This window comes from Sinocyclocheilus anshuiensis, unplaced genomic scaffold (genome assembly GCF_001515605.1).
Source record: "Sinocyclocheilus anshuiensis isolate Anshui unplaced genomic scaffold, SAMN03320099.WGS_v1.1 scaffold86, whole genome shotgun sequence".
Classification (NCBI taxonomy): Eukaryota; Metazoa; Chordata; class Actinopteri; order Cypriniformes; family Cyprinidae; genus Sinocyclocheilus; species Sinocyclocheilus anshuiensis.
The window spans coordinates 3,266,105-3,285,690 of NW_015547662.1; the positions used below are offsets into that span (position 1 = coordinate 3,266,105).

The window sequence follows — 19,586 nt, forward strand, 5'->3', positions numbered from 1 at the left end:
CAGTATTACAATTAGTTGATCTAAAACGGTGATTTTGCATTAACAGCTGTCAACCATGTCGGTACACAAATGAGTGGTCTGAACTTATTTACCCAGCGCATTGTTTATTTTGGTCACTTATTATTATTATTATTATTATTATTTTAGGTCAACTTTTCCTTTAAACAAAATTGCTGGTATGTGGTATTAGAATTCCCTCCACATTTGTCATAGAAAGTCAGTCAGGAATATTCCTTGTCTGATTCTCACATGTGTGTTTGTCTGGTGTGACAGCATTGATTTATGATGTTCCATCATGTTCAATCTAATGGTGGTTATTAGGGAATGATATAATCTATGCATACTTGTCGCTCTTCATATGAGCAGTATCAGAGCAGACTGCATCAGAAGAAGCAGCCTTCATCTCAGCTGTGTTTGACGTACGTCAGCATTTTCTTCTTTGATCAGCGGCAGCACAGAAGATACGGACTATTAGCTGAAGTGCTGTGTGTGCATTTCTGACTTAGCTGTATTTTTGGGGACAACATTTCTAAATCACTAAAAAAAATTTTTTTATTCAAATTTTTAAGCTGCATTATGTAACTTTTTTTAGTTAAAAATGATCCAAAATCAATTATTGAGCAAGTACATAACCAATCAGTGTTCAAAACTATCTCCTTACCTTAGCCTGAATCACAACGGTAAGCTTGTAAAAATTTTTTCTAATTTGAGTGGTCCGGGTTGTTCATCTTTGCGTCATTATGTCACATCTGTATACATAAAGAAGGAGTCCCGGCTATGTTAATGTTGATGTTGTTAACATTAACAATTTGAGAAAAAATGATAACAATAATAATAATTTGCACGGTTTGATGTGATCTGAGCTAACTTTGCGATCATTCAATTTAAACACCATTGGTAACACGGTTTATTGTAAAACTTCTTTTTTTTTTCAGTTGGACAGAAAAAAACTGGAAGACATGTCACTTACTTGTTCAGATGACATTTCTTCTTAAACTTCTTTTTTTTGCACATACTTCCAAGACGTATCTGTAATTCTGAAGTACAGTGAATATCTACACTGGTGCGTTGACTGACAGCCCACACACACCTCAAAACATTAGATTCATCTGCACTGAGGAGCCATGCCGATGCACAACCCATGTAAAGAAGATAATTCCGCAAATAACTGCAGTTGCAGGTTTCAAACAGAGATGGCAATAAAGAGGCAAAACATACGGACTGCAGCTTTAATGGTTGTTTGCAGCAACCCAGAAGAACATTTGGGGTCTCATGAGACTTCAGTTACAGGCTGATTAAAAAAAAATAAATTCAATTAAGGGGCCATTGGCTCCTATAAGAAACAGAATGCCACAGAATAAATGTGTTATATTTATTTAAACACTTTAACATTTAGGTCATACTGTCATGTGTTTATGTCTCATCCTTTCTTGTCTTAATTAGCATTTTAATCCATTTTCTAAACATCTTTTCCAAATTGAGAACACAAAGAATTGTTTATTCCACAGAATCTGTGCCAACATCAGGCCCATAATGTCAGCAGCACTTGGCCTATGAGTGTAGTTTTGGCTCCTCGTCAATGCATCCTATAAATATTGTCATAGTCTTGCACACATCCAGTCTGTTTGTCTTCATTAGTATCATGCTTTTATATAGGAGGTGCTGAATTTTATCTTTAGCTCCTTGCATTCTTTCTTATGTAGAGAACAGGTTAAGTAAAAATATGAATATGCAATATAGCGCATATATTTAGCAAAATGCTCCTCTTTGTAGGTTTTTTTTTGCACAACTGACTGTTTTTCCACTAAAACTTTGATGCGCATCGTCTCAGTTTATTACGTTAAACTAACAAAAGATGTGGTCGCAAAAACAATCTGGAAAAAAGGCATTACATGCAATTTTTTAAATCATAATGTAAATTTGTATAGTCGGCAGTGGCGATCTCAGCAAAAATATCACACACAAATTAATATTTTTGGTCGCAAATGCATTCTGGAGCCCTGATTCATCAGCTTTGTCTCAGATGTGTCTCTTAAAATAGAAGTAAAGCAGACCCAAATGAAACACTTCTTGATATGGAGTTATAAGGAACACTTTACAGTAAGGTTCCATTTGTTAATATTAGTTAAATATGCTAGAATGAACTAACAATGAACAAAGCTTCAAGTACTGCATTTAATATTGAACGTTGTATCTGTTAATATTAGTCAATGCACTTTAAACTAACATGAACAAACATTGAACAATTGTTTTTACTAATATAGATAAAGATTCATAAATTCTGTAATATATATATATATATATATATATATATATATATATACAGTGGTGGCCAAAATTATTATTATTTATTATTATTATTATATTATTATTAGTAGTAGTAGTAACACTAGTATTTTCACTAGTTAAAAAATGGTTTTTATGTGAGCAATGTGAGCAAATGAATTATTGTAATATAATGTATATTATATTTGAAACCCATAGTGCCGTGGGTTTTCTCTTTCTTTTTTTTTCCTTTCTGTTGCCTTTTGGACTCGTTCTCAATATCTCTCTTTCTTTTCCTCCCTTTTTTCTTCTATGTCATTTGGCAGCTGTTTTCACAGTGCAATGTGCTGGAAAGCAAGTCTTTGATATGAAGCCTTGTGTGTGTGCGTGTCTCTCTGAAATATGATCTTGATTTGCCCTTTTCCCAGCATTCATCTGTGTTTTTGTGTGTATATGTTTATGTGCATTTTTGTTTGTTTTTTTCTTCCATGACACTGATTGGATGCACTTTTATGGCATGGGCAGAGAGATGTGCAGTTATGAGCAGCAGTTAACTCCGACTCGACTATATGTTCCTCCCTGTTTCTGCAGCTAAATAAATGTCCTTTAATCTAACCAGTCCGCCTGTTTGGGAGCACAAGCGTCTCCCTCGCTTTCTCTCACGCTCAGCGGGATGTGCTTCACAGAACTGTGCTCTCTATTTTTGATTTGCACAGTTGGATTATTCAGCAGGTCACATTTACTCCTGTTCTGTGTGGTTTGTTTAACTTTTTATTTTCAGCTGCTAAAACTGTCAATCAGCGTCTGTGTTGTATTTAGTTGTTGATTCTTGATGCTTTCTTTGGCATTTCTGTTGAATGATATTGAGTTAATGTGACTCACACACACTGTTAATTCACAAACTAACTGTCTGTTTCTCTGTTTTGCAGGTAGGAACCTCATCTGAATGTGAGAAGCACCTCTTCCTGCAGAGATACAGGTATATTTGTGTGTGTGTGTGTGTGTGTGTGTGTATGAAAGAAGAGTGTAATGTGTTTTTCTCAGATGGGTAATTAAAGCCTCCTGAAAATGACATGCCAAGAATTCTTAATTTTTCCCTCACATTCCTGCTTTTTTGCTCCTCGTAAAGGCTCCAGTGGATTTGAGGGTGTGTGTGTTGTGATTATAGCTGTTGTGTCCACATGCCAAACTCTGTCTGTTCTAAGTGCTGCAGAATTCATTTCTTTAAGTGAATTTAGGAGTGGAAAAGAACTGAGCTATAAATGTGTGTTTCATTCTGTTTAGTGTGTGTGTGTATTCTGGCTGCAGCTTTCTGTGGATGGATTCTGTCCTCTCTGAAGTGTCAGTTGCTGCAATAATATTCCGTAACGCACATTCCAGGGAACAATAGCGGGAATAATTTTCCAAACAATAGAGCTTTGAAAGGTTTTATTTTATAGAATGTGAATTACATTATTGTTGTGAAACAAATAGTTCAAACAGAATGAAAATTGTCATCACCAAGTGCCTTTATGCCATTATTTTATTCTTCAGCGCAAAATCAAATGTTAAATCGGGATACCAGAGCTGCTCTTTTTATGTAAGGAAAGTGGTGATGATTTATACTGCCAACCTTTAAAAAGACAAAAATACTATAAAAGTACTATAAAAGTACCATAAAAGTATTCAACGTGGCTCATATGCTGCGCTCCGAGTCTTCGGAAGCCTTTCAATAGCTTTGTCTGAGAATCAAACAGAAATTTAAAATGTTATTACTTGAAAAGCACTTTTAAAATGTTAGTTTACCCAAGAATGTGAATGATATTATCTTTCCAAAACGTAAGACTTGAGTTCATCTTCGGAAATGAAATGAGGATATTTTAAATATTCTCTCAATATTTTCGTTCATCCATTAAAGGGATAGTTCACCCAAAAATGAAAAGTCTGTCATTAATTACTCACCCTCATGTGGTTTCAAACGTAGCAAGGAGATCTGTAAAATAATCAGAACAGCATATGCTGTTTACATCCAGCTGATACTCTCCAAAATGGCACTAGGGTGATGCGGAGGAGACGAATTGTTGAATAAAGTCGGGTTTTTTTTTTTTGCGCACAAAAAGTATTCTCGTAGCTTCGTAATATTACGGTTGAACCCCTGATGTCACATGGATTATTTTACAGATCTCCTTGCTACGTCTCTGGACTTGGGAACATTTCAGTTGTGTTGCTGTCTATGCAGGGTCAGACAGCTCTCAGATTCCATCAAAAATATCTTAATTTGTGTTCCGAAGAAGAACGAAGGTCTTACGGGTTTGAAACGACATGAGGGTGAGTAATTAATGACAGAATTTTCATTTTTGGGTGAACTAACCCTTTAAAAAGCCGATGCAACTGAAAGTGTCATGCATCAAAAAGTACAAAAATACATGGTGTAAGCTCTGTGTATGCGTGTTGATCAATGTGGGTATATGCATAATAGCCTAAATTAAATCTGTTAATCATATAAAGCAGCCATGTCTCGTCAGAAGGCTTGGATTAAACTGGTCAGTTCTTATGTCCTTTTGTACTTTTTGATGCATAAAATTTTAGGTTGTGTGGACTTTTAATGGATTTTAAGGGATTGATGAAATATAGACAATCTCAGTGAGGTTAGCCACCAGTCGGACATCTCTAATTAAAGCTCACCACACTGTCACACACACTGAACTGCTCTACTTCTGTTTGTTTTCTGGTCTAGTTTATGCATGGATACAAAATGACAAACTGAATCAAAATCTCAGTGCTTATCTTGTCTGCCATACTTTCTCCCATCCTAAATCAAACCCTCTTGTCATTTTTACAGCTGAGTTATATAAAATATCTTAATATTTGTCAACTTTTTGTCAATATTCTATATATATAAAATATTTATGTATTTTCTCTGAAATGACTTAAGGTCATTTTTTCAGTCAGAGAACCCTTAATTTTAACCAAAGAGTCATTGAAGTAAACCGTATTTTTATGTGGAAATATTTTTCACTGATTTTCACTTGATGAACAGAAGAAAATATATTGAACCATTTATATGCAGCATTAAAATATGCATAGTTATATTTAATTTTATTTATTTTTTTACACATTTTTTAAAATTAAAACAATGTAAATTTATTTTAATATAATTTTAATATAAATTGCATGCATAGTTTGAAATGAGTGAAATGAATAGAACCAATTAAATATATATATATATAATATTTACATAATTGATTTATTGCATTACAACATATACAGTGTGTGTACTGTGCATATATATATATATATATATATATATATATATATATATGTGTGTGTGTGTGTATGTATTAACTGACATTTAAATGAGAGATGCTCAAGCTATTAAAACATTTTTCTTATCACACATACATGTCAATGATACAGGGAAGGATCATGAAGCCAGTCTAATGAAATACTCTTTAGGAAACTTAATGGCCAAATAAAAAGTGTTAAAATCGTTTAGGATGCTGCTTAATTTTACATTGTTAGTGAAACATCACAAATACTTGATATATGACATAGCCCTAGTTATTTTTGGTTGTAATATTTAGACATCAATGCCCTTTGATCTGTGCAGTGAAAAATGATTTCATTCTCATTCACGACGGATAGGTGATTCCCCTTGAGATTGAGTGTGTGTTTCTGTTTGTGCCCCCACACTGACAGTTATTTTTGTCATTGTCCTCCAGATGCATATTTCCACCCCATGCTGTTTTCACACACAGCAGGAGATGTCCCTAAAGAGATCCACACACACACACACTCACTCACACATCACTAACCTTAGCTGAAGGATGGATGTAATGAAAAAACATTAAGTAAAAATGTCCACATGCTGTCTATTTTCTAATCATAATTTTTATTGTGTTCAGAACAGATTTCTTGAGTGCTTCCATGGTGATATACTCAGCTTGTGCTGATTGGCCGAAATCTTGATGATGCGCTGATTCTATACCATGGCCCAGGAGGCTCTGTGGAAATACCCACAATCCTCAGCTCCCTGGTGAGTATGATTGCCTGCTCGAATGGAACATGTTTACCTTTGTTTTTATACAGATATGATGCATTGTGCTTTACAAAACTCAAATTAAAGCTATAAATTAGCAATTGTGAATTAATACACAACAGCTAGAGCTTATATTGAATTCATAATATTTGCATTTGCATGCATGTGTTTGTGGATGGTCCTCTATGCACCAGACGATAAAAGAAGATGATTTAATTCTTTTTTTTTGTTGCAGATTTACATTGGCAGTGTCTCCGGCTCAACGAGAAAACCTGTGCAAGGTCAGACAGCCCTCTAACAAGTCAGGATATGATTTGTGCAGAGCACCACACTAAACAAATCTACTAGGGAGCCAATGGCTATTAAAAATAACCTTATAGGAGACTGACTGCTTTTTCAGTTGCCATTTTGCATATCCGCTCTATAGATGATTTAATATTAATAATATGTTTTTAGGATACCATTTAGTATTTTTTTTAACACTTTACAATGAGGTTTAATTCGTTATCATTACTTAAAGCATTAACTGACTTGAACTAATGAGCAAAGTTAGTTCACAGAGCATTAAATAATGTTAACAGATACAACTTTTGATCTTAAAAATGTATTAGTAAATTAACTAAGATTAATAAATGCGGTAATTGTTAGTATTTTTCATGGCTAAATCATGTTAACTAATGTAGTTAACTAATGTTAACAAATGAAATCTTATTGTAAAGTGTTACCATTATTTTATTACAGTAAAACTCTTTTGTGAATCTGTATCTTTAATTACGTTAAGTTGTTATATTAACAAGTTAGTATATTGATATAAAGTCTGACAAACCTAAAGTACACATTCTCAGTTCTCAGTTAATTTAATATCAGACATAGCTGAAAAATGATTCAGTTCTGTGAGGAAATCAGTTATTCAGTAACAGCTCTAAATTCACTGGATGAGTATGATGCCTGACTCATCACAAGATGTTATTTGATTAAATTAATGTGGAGGCATATAAAGTGTTCCCTACTGTTGCCAATGGTGACTAGATTTTAAATAATAATTAAATCTCAAATTTGTGTTTTTTTTAGTCACAGTCTGGAGGCCGGTTTGTGTCCATCTGTCTTTATGTAATATGTTGGGTGTGATTGGTTACATCCTCTTTCCTAGTGCATGTAGTGTCTCTATGAATCACTCTTTGAGCGTTGGCAAAAATCAGCTCATCTTTTGGCATGAACCTGATTTAATTTTCCACCCAATCGCATCATAGTATGCAGCACTGGGTTGTAAATCAGCTATAATCGCATTCAATTCCGTCAGATTAAGTTGATTTAAAATGTGGTAATTCGGTTTGGTAGCACAGAAGCAGCACAGTCTGCAGAGCTGCTTGAGCAAAGACAAATAAGCTTTTCATGAACGTCATTGCAGATTCTGTCCTAGTGCCGATCTATCTGCAGTTTTATCATCTTTTTATGTTCCTTCACATTTAATAAAGGAAATTATGGGTGAGCCACATGTCGATGTTGATTCACATTACTTAAATTGGTTTCTTTGACCCCTTTTACACTTGATCTGTCTTGACACGTCCTGACCAACCGCGACAAGCCACCTACTCATCTGTCAATCAAAATCTGGAAAAAAGCAAGGGCTTTAAACTTTGATAAAAATGCAGCTTTAGTTCGGTAAATAGAGGCGCTCAACCAAAAATGACTGAGTTCAGCTTAGATTAAAAACTAAGAAATATATTGGAAATATTTGTGTTCAATTTTTGAACTTTTTACATTTTTGTACTTCTCTCTGATGTGGAATGCACTGTTTTTATGTGTGATTTTTGACTGCTTTTTCCCTTTTCCTCACTTTAGCCATGATGTCAGTCTGCGTGCCCTCACCACGTAACTCCTCCCCCTCTGTGGATGTAGCTAATTGCAACAGATCCTCTGCAACTCCGCCCACATCCCTCAGCCTGCATTCCTCACACAATCAACTGCTTAGTGGTGATGTCATCAAACAGGGCCAGGCCACGCCCCCGAAGTGCCGGAAGAAATATGCACTCACGAGCATTCAGAGTGCGATGGGACTCTCCGAAGGTGTGACGCCACCGTCGTCATCTTCAGCGACTACTAAACTGGCCAAAAATGGTGTGAATCAGTTACGTAAAGCTGCGGAGCGACAGGATCACAACAAGAACACTACCGAAGAAGACGAAGATGGAAACACAGCTGGCGAATCAGAGCTCAGCATCGACGATGAGTTGAGGAATGTTGAGGAATTCAGCCTCGACAGCAAGTCTAACGCTGACGACGTTCACAGTGACTTTGACCAGAACAACGAGCTTGTTGACGAGGAAATAAATGAGTTAATTGATGATGACGCTAATGAGGAGGATCGCGTGGAGAATTGTGACGACCTGCTCATTCTGTCCGAGAAAACGGAGATTGTTTCAGACAGGAAGTCGCCCGAGCATATTAAGACCAAGAGTTACCTGGAGTCATGCCTGGATGACCTGTCATACGAACTGTCTGACACGCAGGATGAGAATGTCACTAAGCCTTTGCTGAAGAAAGAGAAGAATCCCTGTCCCTCGTCTCCAAGGAAACCGCACAGCCCTGAGGACACGCCCCTCCTGTCTATCGGCTCTTCATCTTCCTCTTCCTCACCGGAGACGAAAAAAGACAGACCACGGACGGGAGCCAAGACAGACCGGGCACTAAACCGCATCCAGAACCTTCCACACAGTGACGAGGAGTCCAGCTGGACCACGTTGTCACAGGACAGTGCATCCCTGGGCTCACCAGAAGAGAGCGGTCAGTAGTACACATTTGAAGCCTTACGATTTGTATGTGTGTAGCTTGCTGGTCTGCTCAGTGTGGTTTCGTGTGTGTGCTTTGGCCCTGTGTAGTGGATATGGTGCACTCATGTGGTATGTGTGGTTTTCAGTTTGACTGAAGTGCTTTGGTAGAAAGGTGTTTGTGTGTTTAGACTTTTCATTTCACTGAAGTGTGATCTAGGTAAACGCAGCACAGTGTGTGTCTGGTTTGAGGCTGTGGAGGAAAGCTTATCAAAAGCGTGTTTACTACTGTGTTTATTTATGTGTACCTTTTTTTTGTGTAAAAATTGTTAACTGAAAATGTTTTTGAAGCAGTATAATTCATCCAAAAATTCAAATTTTGTCATCATTTACTCTCTCTGATGTTATTCCAAATCCTGTAAGATGTGAACCACAAAATAAGAAGTTGTACAGAATGTCCATGCTGCTCTTTTCCATATAATGAAAGTGGACAGTGACCAGGAGCTATAAAGCTCAAAAAAGTACAAAAAAAGATTTTGAGAGATTTGTAACTTCTGAGAGTTTGAGAGTTGCAGTGAGTGATTTTCAGTGATTAATGACTTAAAGGCTTAGGCTACGTCCTGGCGCTGTAATTCTGCCACAGAGATACACTAAAAATGGAGAAGAAGACTTGAACTATGTGGATAAACCTTGCGTGCGGTATACAAACGAACATGGAACAATACATTTATTAATCTGTGTTAATGTTAGTTAATAAAAAGACAATCGTTCAGTGTTTGTTCATGTTTTTGTTGCTGTTACGTGACGTAGCGGTGTCTGACTAGGGGCGAGACGTGGGCTGATGACGTCATCGTTTCAGAAAATATACGGATTCGCTGTCCACACGAAAACGCAAGGGCGGCGTTTTCAGATTGATCCACTCTGGATAAATTTATCCAAATCCAAATTTATAGATTTATCCACTCTTTCACTCTCCCAAAACGCCGGATCCATCTGGACGAAACGCCTATACGATACAAAATGTATGCGTATACAGCTAAACGCGTCTCCGTGTGGACGGGGCCTCAGTTCACTCATTTACTAACCCTCATGTTGTTCCAAACACATAAAACACAAACTGTAAGACCCTCCACTGAAAGTCCATGCAACCAAAATTTCGAAGCATCAAAAAGTTCATAAAGACATCGTAAAAACAATCCATATGCATAGAATGGTTTAATCCATAAAAGTTTATATAACAGTTTTAATTTGACATATAAACATTGATCAACTCAAATACATAGAGCACATCAAAGATGAGAAGCAGAAGCTCAAACATTCTTACTTGATGAAGATATTAAAAGTCTTTTGGGTTTGGAATGACATGAGGGTGAGTAAATGATGACAGAATTTTCATTTGTTGGGTGAACTAGCCCTTTAAATGTATCTGTTCCTCACGCAAATTTATTGCAAGACTAGGGTTGCGTCCAAAATCGAATACTCTCTTCTTTTGAATAAGTATGAATGAGGCCAAGAGAGCGCACTTTGTAATCTCAATGGAAGTAGTACATCATCGAGGTACTTTCCCCTTTGTGATTACTATGAATTTGGACATACTACACTTTTCACATACAGTTTTCGCCTACTGGATAGTAAGGAAGTAGCCATATTTGAATGCAGGGTGGGACTATAGCTCACAATTCATATGAACTATTTGTATGGTGCTTTTTGTCTTTTTTGAAGTTTGACAGGCACTGGTTACTGGTAAGTGTCTGATTTCAGTTGGATTAAAACATAATTAATTTTTTTTTTGACTAAATGGACTGACAGACCTAGATAATGCAACTGTAGCTTTGTGTCATCCAACATGTTAATCGCAAGTTAATTGCACTACAGGTGGCAGGGGTGTAGCGTGACGTATTTTATCTGTAAAATATTAAATTACACATTGTCATGTATGCTTAGACAGACAGAAGAAGACTGCAATTTGACTATGCAGCTATTGTTATTATAACTGTGCATCGAAATGTGCTTAGTGTCTACTTTTACTGTATAAAAGGAAAAGGAAAAGAGCAGCATCAACATTCATCAAAATATCTCCTTTTGTGTTCCACAGAAGAAAAATTACACCGGTTTGGAATGACATGAGAGTGTGTAAATAGTTTTTATTTTGGGGTGAATAGTCACTTTTGGTACATGCAACCCAAGTTTATAACAAGGATAAATGGTGCTGAATGTCTCCTCTGCCCCCGGACTGTCACTCAAACCAGTCTACCATTGACATAGTGTCTGTCAAAATCTCTCTCATTGTAGACAGGAAAACCTCACAGGTGTGTGGCAGGTCTGTTCGGCCAGCATGGTGGTTAATGGACAGCTGCGACCTGGTTTTATACCCAGATGTTAGCTGGCATCACCGCAGCAGACTGTTATGTGCACTAATTCTTGCACATCCATCCCTCTCCCACGGTTTCTGTATCTTGTCATACCAAGGTCACGTGACCACACGTCGGGTGACACTGCAGGAAAAATGATCTCAGGGTTGCCGGGGTGATGATCGTTGGGCGAGGGAGGTATGTTTGCGCGGCCGTGTGACCAATCAGGTGTCCCGGATGGACAGGAAGCTGATATCTCTCTTCCTGCAAGATTTGGATAAAAAATAAACGGCAAATAAACAGAGTCTGTTGCTCTCGCATGCTCACCCACCCCGTCTCTCCCTCTCCCTTTCTCCATCAGTCGCTCGCCCCCTCTGTCTCTCCAGCTCTACCTCTGCTTTCCTCTCTCTTCTCATGACATCCTCTCTGCTTGCGGCTGCTCAGTCATGATGCTGGGTAAAGACTACATGTTGGCCATTGTTATAGTGAATTACGAGGGTAGGTACTGCGCGTCGGTGTGTCTGTGTGGCTGTGAGTCAGTGCTGCGCATGTAGCTACGCGTCTCTGTTGCGTGTGCATGCTCATAAATGCAGGCGGAGAAGAGAGATTAGGAAGGAGGGAGGATGCAGTGAAGGGTGTCACGAGCTGTGTGCTGAATACTGAAGTTTGTGCATATGTTCATGGCACTTCGGTTCGCGTGTGTGCGTGAATTTTTCAGCTGTCCTCCCCTCCCCCTCTGCCCGCCACATGCTTTCTAGACTGCAGAAAGAGAAAGACGTTATCAAAAGTGGGTCGAATGTTAGATCTAGCGTGGAAAACTAGGCTGAGGATAGTTACAACATGCTAGCACGCTGTCTAACTGTGCATTAAAAAATGAACTTGATGTTATTTTTGCTAAAAAATCGACACAGTTATTAAACATAAACCTGATTGTTGTCTCTATTTCTTTGTATTTGAATCTGTATGAAGGTTTCATTGTCTCGGAGAACTGCGATGAGGTTTTCAGGTAGCTGTAATGACCCACTTATATATCAGGGACTACAAGTCCTATAATGCACCTCAGCATAATACCCAGTATTTAAAGTCCGCGTGAACTGGAAGTTGCTGCCGACTTTATTTCAGCGTGGTGACGTACTTCCAACTGAAACGGAATATTGAATATAGGGCGGGGCTTTATTTTAGTGCTCCTCCTCTCTGTCTCTAACTCATAAGCGTGGTTAAGGATATTTTTCCCAAGCTGTCAAACTGACCCCATCAGAGAATGACTGCCATTCCAGAACGGAAGCAATTATTCAGATTTTGATTAAAGATTACCAAGACAAACAAATGTTTTTTTTCAGTGGATTAACTTGCACAGATTAATTGTTCACCTCAAGACTAACAATGTGCACTAAGTAAATAAAGTCAATTTTGATTTCATGAGGACTTTAAAAATAAACTACGGCTCCTGTACTGCAGTGCCTCATCGAGAGAATTTGGGTAGAGGAGATATCTCTAATAAGCACTTGTGTTCACTTAGCATGCTGGGAGATTTGATTAGTGTACATGACTAGTGCTGGCTAATTGCTGTTTCACTTAGTTCTGTTGGCTAATTATTAAGTCTCACTAAAGTGAGTTGTGCCTTGAAGCAACAGTGAGGCTACTCAACTCGTGCTTCCTGCCTGAACAAGTTACTCACATTGTTGTTATAGTTAGCTAAAAATAAATTCATAAAAACATTTCTGTCATGACAACTCTTATTGGGATTGGCATGATAATGTACATGACAATGTTAATGTATTTGGTCTTGGCGGAATAGATCTGCTACGCTGCTGCTGCTGCTGCTGCTGTGGCAGAGCAAGTACCGAGACTTGCTACTGCCAATACAACAAGCATGTAAGAAATATTGCTGCTGCAAATATAACATACATGAAATAACCCCCATATAGCATACATGAATCACCTCGTAGCAGATCTATACAGGTGGAGCTGGGGAAGGTGGAGGATTTCTGAAGCAAGCTGCAACTGCTACGGCAAGCAATAGTCATATATTTGAATGTTGAGCAGCGAGCTCATTGGCTACTGATACAGGAGAGAACCAATCAGCTGTGCCATGTGATAATGATGTCATTAGGTCAGATTGAGTTAGACCTATCAGACTGCGCCATCTAGAGTTTCATGCCAGAACTCTGTATTTGTGACTTTAAAGAAAATGAATATTAACTGAAATAAAATATAAAAAAGCTAAACTTTTTTTAATTTCAGCTAGTTGCCCCAAGGTTCATTTAGTTGAACTAAAATAACAAACTAAAACTGTTTAATAAAACTATATAATTAACTATAAAACTATAAAGGCATTTAAAAAAAATGACAAAAAACACACACAGTTACTAAAACGGAAGTGGGGAAAAACACATTAAAAGTATTAATAAAAACTAGTATCTCAATAAAAAAAACACTTGTTACTTGCTCATATAATTTGGTGATTTTAAAGAAATTATTTCATTTTACACGTTTTTATTTGTTTTATATACCTTGTAAATGAAAACTGTTGTCAATAGTGTAGCGATTTATGAAGCACCACTCACATAAGTCACTTTCAAACCAATGCGTCAATGCGACGAATTTGCGTGATCAACTTGATCCTGAAATCTACATGTGGATTCCTACTGAAATGACTGGATTTCACCTGCAAAAATTCGATGAATAACAGTAAATCTGACTGCACCCTTGGTGATTAAACAGCATAATTTGAAAGTTTTTCACTTTAATCCTTTTACCGTGTTTTATCCAGACAGGTTTCCAGCCACAAGTTACTTTTATATTGACACTGAAAGTGAATTTACAGCCAATATTTGTGCTATGTGGAGCAGGATTTTAGACCAATGAGATTTCATTGTGGGTGGGGCTACACAGAGTGATTCCCAGACATACTCCAACCACAATGTTTGCTCTGTCCTTTGACCTTTGTGACCTTCAACAAGTCAACAAATGAGGAACAACTGTCTTGGTACCTAGTATTACACTTAACACTTTCCGGCATTGTTTTTAATAACTTTTTAAATCTAATAGTTCCTTGACTTCCGTGACATGATGGGATACAAAGTGTCCACTGGCTGTATACTTAAGAATCTTAGCAGATGCAATACTGAGTATTCAGACATCCGTCTCATTTGACATACAGATTTTTGCATACTGTGTAGTAGGGGATATAAAGAGAATGAGTAGGAAAGTCTATAAACCAACAGTACAGATTTTATTATTTGTGTCCCAGCTAGTTATTACACGGTGTCAGTTAATTTTTTCTTCAGTTGTTAGTTATTCATTTTGTGGAGTGTCATGTAGATTGACACAAGGTCTTTTGAGAATCTCTTTAGAGTTTTTTTAAACACACACACGCTGAATATTATGGCTCTTTAATATTATAAAGCAATGGTTTTGGTGAGGACGTGTTTCCTGGCTTGAATCTGTTCAGCATATGTGTGAGTAACAGAATGCAGTGGTTTACTGTGTGTATATGTGCGGTTTTCCTCACCCAGATTGCATTGTGTGAATAATGCTCTTACTAACATCTGAAACATGAAACAAACATTCCCAGCTGCTGAGTGAGGACAGACAGAACAGTAGCGAGTTCACATGAGAGAGACAGAGATTTTACAGTATGATAGTCTTCCAGTTTAAAAAAAAAAAAAAACACCTATTTAATGTATTACAGGGCACTCATATCTCACAGAAACACACAAGGATGAAGTGACTCCTTATCTAGACTTCAGCAGTTTTAATGATTTGGTTGCCGCTTGAAATGTCCATATGTTGGGAGACTGGCTGGGCAACTGTAGCAATGTTTCAACTTCACTGTGGCTCATCTGATCAGAATTTAGAGTCAAAACGATCTATATAATATTAGATTTATAGACTTATCACTACCGCTCACATGCTCTGGTCTGGAATGCTATGAACTAGGGCTGTCACAATATCAGATTTTAACTATATAATTATTGTGGCCAAAAGAATTCACAATAACAATACTATCTGTATAAATGTTGAGGAAAAAATAATGCTATCAGTCAAATTCATCTTTAACTTTATTTCATGTTTTCTCTTTCTGGCCAAAATATCACATTCAAAATATGAGTGTAAGGAGACGGAGAAAGAGTTTGTAGCCATGACTGTACAAAAGCGTACAAAAAGTACTTACTGTTGATCGACACTTCCTAAAGACTGAGGTGTCTATAGGCTGCGTTCACACTGCAGGCAAATGTGGCCCATATCCGATTTTATTTGCTCACATGTGACTCAGATCTGTTTTTCTTATGACAGTGTGAACAGTACAAACCCCATGGAATTTGATGTTTTCAATTCCGATTTGTGCCACTTCCATATGTGGTACTAAGGCTACGTTCACACTGGGAGCTTTAGTGCTCAATTTTTGCTCAGATCCGATTTACCCCCAGATCGCGTTAGTGGGATCGCTTTAACCCACAGAGTTGAAAAACAACCCCCGTGGGTTGTTTTTAGATGAAAAAGTAGCCCAATTTCACGGGAAAACTTTGGACTTTGCAACACTTGCGCAGCGCATTGTCATACGGAAGTAAACACGGAGGACATAAAGTAAGTGATTATGCGTTTATTTATAGTGTGATCTGCCGCAAAAGCCAGCGAAATTATGCACAGGCAATATGAAAAATAAAGACAAGGATGTGACAGAAGAGAGCATTGAAACTTTTATGATACGAGCCCTCATGTTTTGCTTGTATATAGAGTTGTCACTGCAATACTTATGAGTTCTGACACATCACTGTACTTCCACTGACTACCTTTCGCAACTGTCTTGATTTGGGTGTGTAAAATCTTTGAAGTGACTCCCATGAGCGCAGAATCGTGACGAAGGTTGATCTAGAGTGACGTAAAAGTCGCATGAATTCTGATATGGCTGTTCACACTGCGGTCGCATTACAAAACATCTGACCTGTATCGGATTTAGTACCAAATATGGAAGTGGCACAAATCGGAATTGAAAAGATCAGATTTCATGTGGTTTGTGCTGTTCACACTGTCATGAGAAAAACAGATCTGAGTCACATGTGAACAAAAAAAATCTTTTTCAAAAATCATAATTTGGGTCACATTTGCCTGCAGTGTGAACGTAGCCTAAATCTCTAAATCTGATACAGGTCAGATGTTTTGCAATGCGACCGCAGTCTGAACAGTCATATCACAATTCATGTGACTTTTACGTCACTCTAGATCAGGGGTGTCAAACTCAAATCCTGGAGGGCCGGAGCCCTGCACAGTTTAGATTCAACCCTAATTAAACGCACCTGATCCAACTAATCAAGGCCTTCAGGCTTATTTGAAAACTACATGGTAGGGCTGGGCGATATAGCTAAAAAATGTATCAATGATATAATGTTTCATATCGTTCGGTATCGATAATTATTGACCAGTACCAATATATATACACCGTCATTTTTGCTCATAAAGATAAGAGTAATACATCATTCGAAACTGTAAAAGGTCAACTTTTATTTGTATACACTTACAATATCAGCAAAACATTGTGCTTTTGTAAAATAAAGAATATAAACGTATAAAGAAAATAAACAGTATGTGCTTTCTGCCGTCTCGGTTTTTGTGAACTGGAGCGTGTCACAAAAATGAACCGAAACTGTATAGGCTACTATGTGAGAAATAGATCTAAAGAACAAATTCAAATCAAAAACAAAAACTCTGATGATTATGTAATCCGTATGAAAGCTGGCAAGTGAGCATCGTCAACTTCATCTTTGCAGCCGACACTGAGTCAGAAAACACAAGTTTATTAATAAATAATTAAAATGTTTCCTCGATATTTCCGACACATTCATAGTCATTACTTTTGACGGTGCCTTGCTGCAAGCTTTATGCGTGAGCTTGAGAGCGGAATAGGCTATATATTTATATTTATATATATTTAAGTAATTAAATTCATATAAACATGTGATTAGTCAACTAGAAAAATATTTAGTCGGGGGCAGCCCTAGTTGTTAAACTATACATCAACACTCTTGGAACGCTGTTCAGATTCAGGTTAGAGTACCAGAATTGTTGTATGCTGATACATACCGTGTTTTAAAATGACTCATGCCGTCATACAAGGTTTTGGTCATAACACCCACTCATAGGAGTCTTGGATATCTTGGTTGATGGGTGTGTGGACCACGCCTGACCTTGTGTATTTGTGTTTCCAGATATCTGGGGGGAGCAGTCATTTCAGACAGACCCTGATTTGCCTCCAGGATGGAAGATGATGACAGACATGGCTGGCATTTATTACTGGCACATTCCTACAGGCACCACGCAGTGGGAGAGACCCACCCCATGCCATCCGGTGCCAACTGGACCCAGCCATGCCAGCCGCAAACACTCCCTGGGCTCCCTGTCACCCTCGCCCACTCCAGACCACGAGGTAACCCTTTGAAACCATGTGGTTACGCTAACTGGACATGGTACTCAACTAAAACAAAACAACAGTTGATTTATCCACATTGACCAATCATTTGCTCGGTACCTCTTTGTTGTCCTCTAGTCGATGTCTCACGCCCACGTGTTTTTCGAAGCATCTAGTCGTTCAGGCAGCACCACTTCTGACAGCTCGTCTGACCCCGCCCCCATCCCGTCTTCTTCATGTCTGGAACCAACCCCTATCCTGTCCTCAAACTCTTCTTCATCCTCTGACGGCAATGTTCCTTCCTGTGGATTCGTCAACAGCTGCTACTTTGTAAGTCTTTTCATCAATGTCTCATCTTACAGTACGGACAATACTTTATGGTCACATCCTGCCATTCTCTGGGTGTATAGCTTTCACAATGAGTACAATTTGGTTGTGGAGAATAAAGTGGATAAGACACAAACTTATAGTTCATAAAAGCATGAAAATCCAGGGTAACGCCATTACAGATGTGACAGTATTTCAGTTGCCATGAATTAAACAGAGCTGGTCAAATGCTTTATATAGTTAAAGGTTGCTATGATTGTATTTGGGAAATTAATGTGTTCGCCCACCAGAAACGGTGACTGGTGAATGGTGAAATTTACCAGCCATTTAGATTTTTTTATCAGCTATTTTTTCAAATCAGATGTATGAAAGACCTTACTAGATGAATGAAACTGAATGAACATGCATATCAATAAATATCTAGAGTCTTTTAAATTGCTCCTGGCCTTAACATTGGGCTTGAATCTCTTTTTGGTCCTTTGAGTCTTAGTGTGCTTTACAGTTTTGCTGTTTGCTGCAGCATGAAACGAAGCAAGGTTGACAGCACTTCACACGGTTTTGTTTGTTTTAAAATGGCAATGTGCTACTGAATAACTGAACAAAAGAAGACATGCATCTTGCCAGATTTTGTTTTGTCTGTTCTTTTCAGTTGACTTCTTAAATCAAAACTAAATCTTATTAGGTTAGTAACATGACTTATTTGATTTTTTTTGTGTCCACAAAAAAAGAGAAACTAATCAATTGAGAAGAATTTTATTTTTTTGTCACTTGCAATCAATTGGAATATCCAAAAATAAAAGTATTGCCAAATGGTTATTAAAATATAAACCATGTTGCTGTTGAATTTCATGTTGTTGAACTGGAATATTGTGAAAATACCATTTAAATTTGGGGTCAGTAAGATTTTTTATTTATTGTTTTCTGAATGAAGTCTCATGCACACCGAGGCTGCATTTATTTGACCAAAAATACAGTTAAACAGTAATATTGAAAAATATTATTACAACATAACATAACTGTTTTCCATGTTAATATGTATTTATATTTATTATATATATTACATTTTTCTCAATTCTTTGATTAATAGAACAGCATTTACAGTCACTTTTAATCAATATAATGCATCCTTGCTGAATAAATGTATTATTTTTTTTTTTCCAAAAAATCTTACCTACTCCAAATTTTTGAACTGTAGTATAAATTGTATTGACAAATATAAATATATTGTGATATTTAGTTAGAAGTTGGTCACACATAATAATACTAAAACTATGTATCTATTTGTGTGTGTGTGTGTATAGCCTCGGTCCTCATCCCTACAGATAATGTCAGGGAAGGATAGACACTCTGAGGCACGCCATCGGGAAGAGGACAAGGTAACAGTAATGCTTGTTTACTCTCAGAATGTAGTGGAAAAACAGTTTGTGCTTTCCTCTGATTCTTGCAAC

The 19,586-nt window shown here is 37.4% G+C and overlaps 1 protein-coding gene across 1 annotated transcript in view; it reads left to right on the top strand.

The window, feature by feature from the left end:
* Window positions 1–19,586, top strand: part of LOC107702376 (amyloid beta A4 precursor protein-binding family B member 2-like) — a 48,640-nt gene that overhangs the window by 12,973 nt on the left and 16,081 nt on the right. Inside the window, exons 2-8 of the mRNA XM_016504677.1 lie at window positions 3,195–3,244; window positions 6,150–6,280; window positions 6,519–6,564; window positions 8,126–9,067; window positions 17,612–17,829; window positions 17,950–18,141; window positions 19,440–19,514. Coding sequence (XP_016360163.1) covers window positions 8,128–9,067; window positions 17,612–17,829; window positions 17,950–18,141; window positions 19,440–19,514 — 1,425 coding nt within the window. The 5' untranslated portion in view covers window positions 3,195–3,244; window positions 6,150–6,280; window positions 6,519–6,564; window positions 8,126–8,127. The remainder of the gene's footprint in view (window positions 1–3,194; window positions 3,245–6,149; window positions 6,281–6,518; window positions 6,565–8,125; window positions 9,068–17,611; window positions 17,830–17,949; window positions 18,142–19,439; window positions 19,515–19,586) is intronic.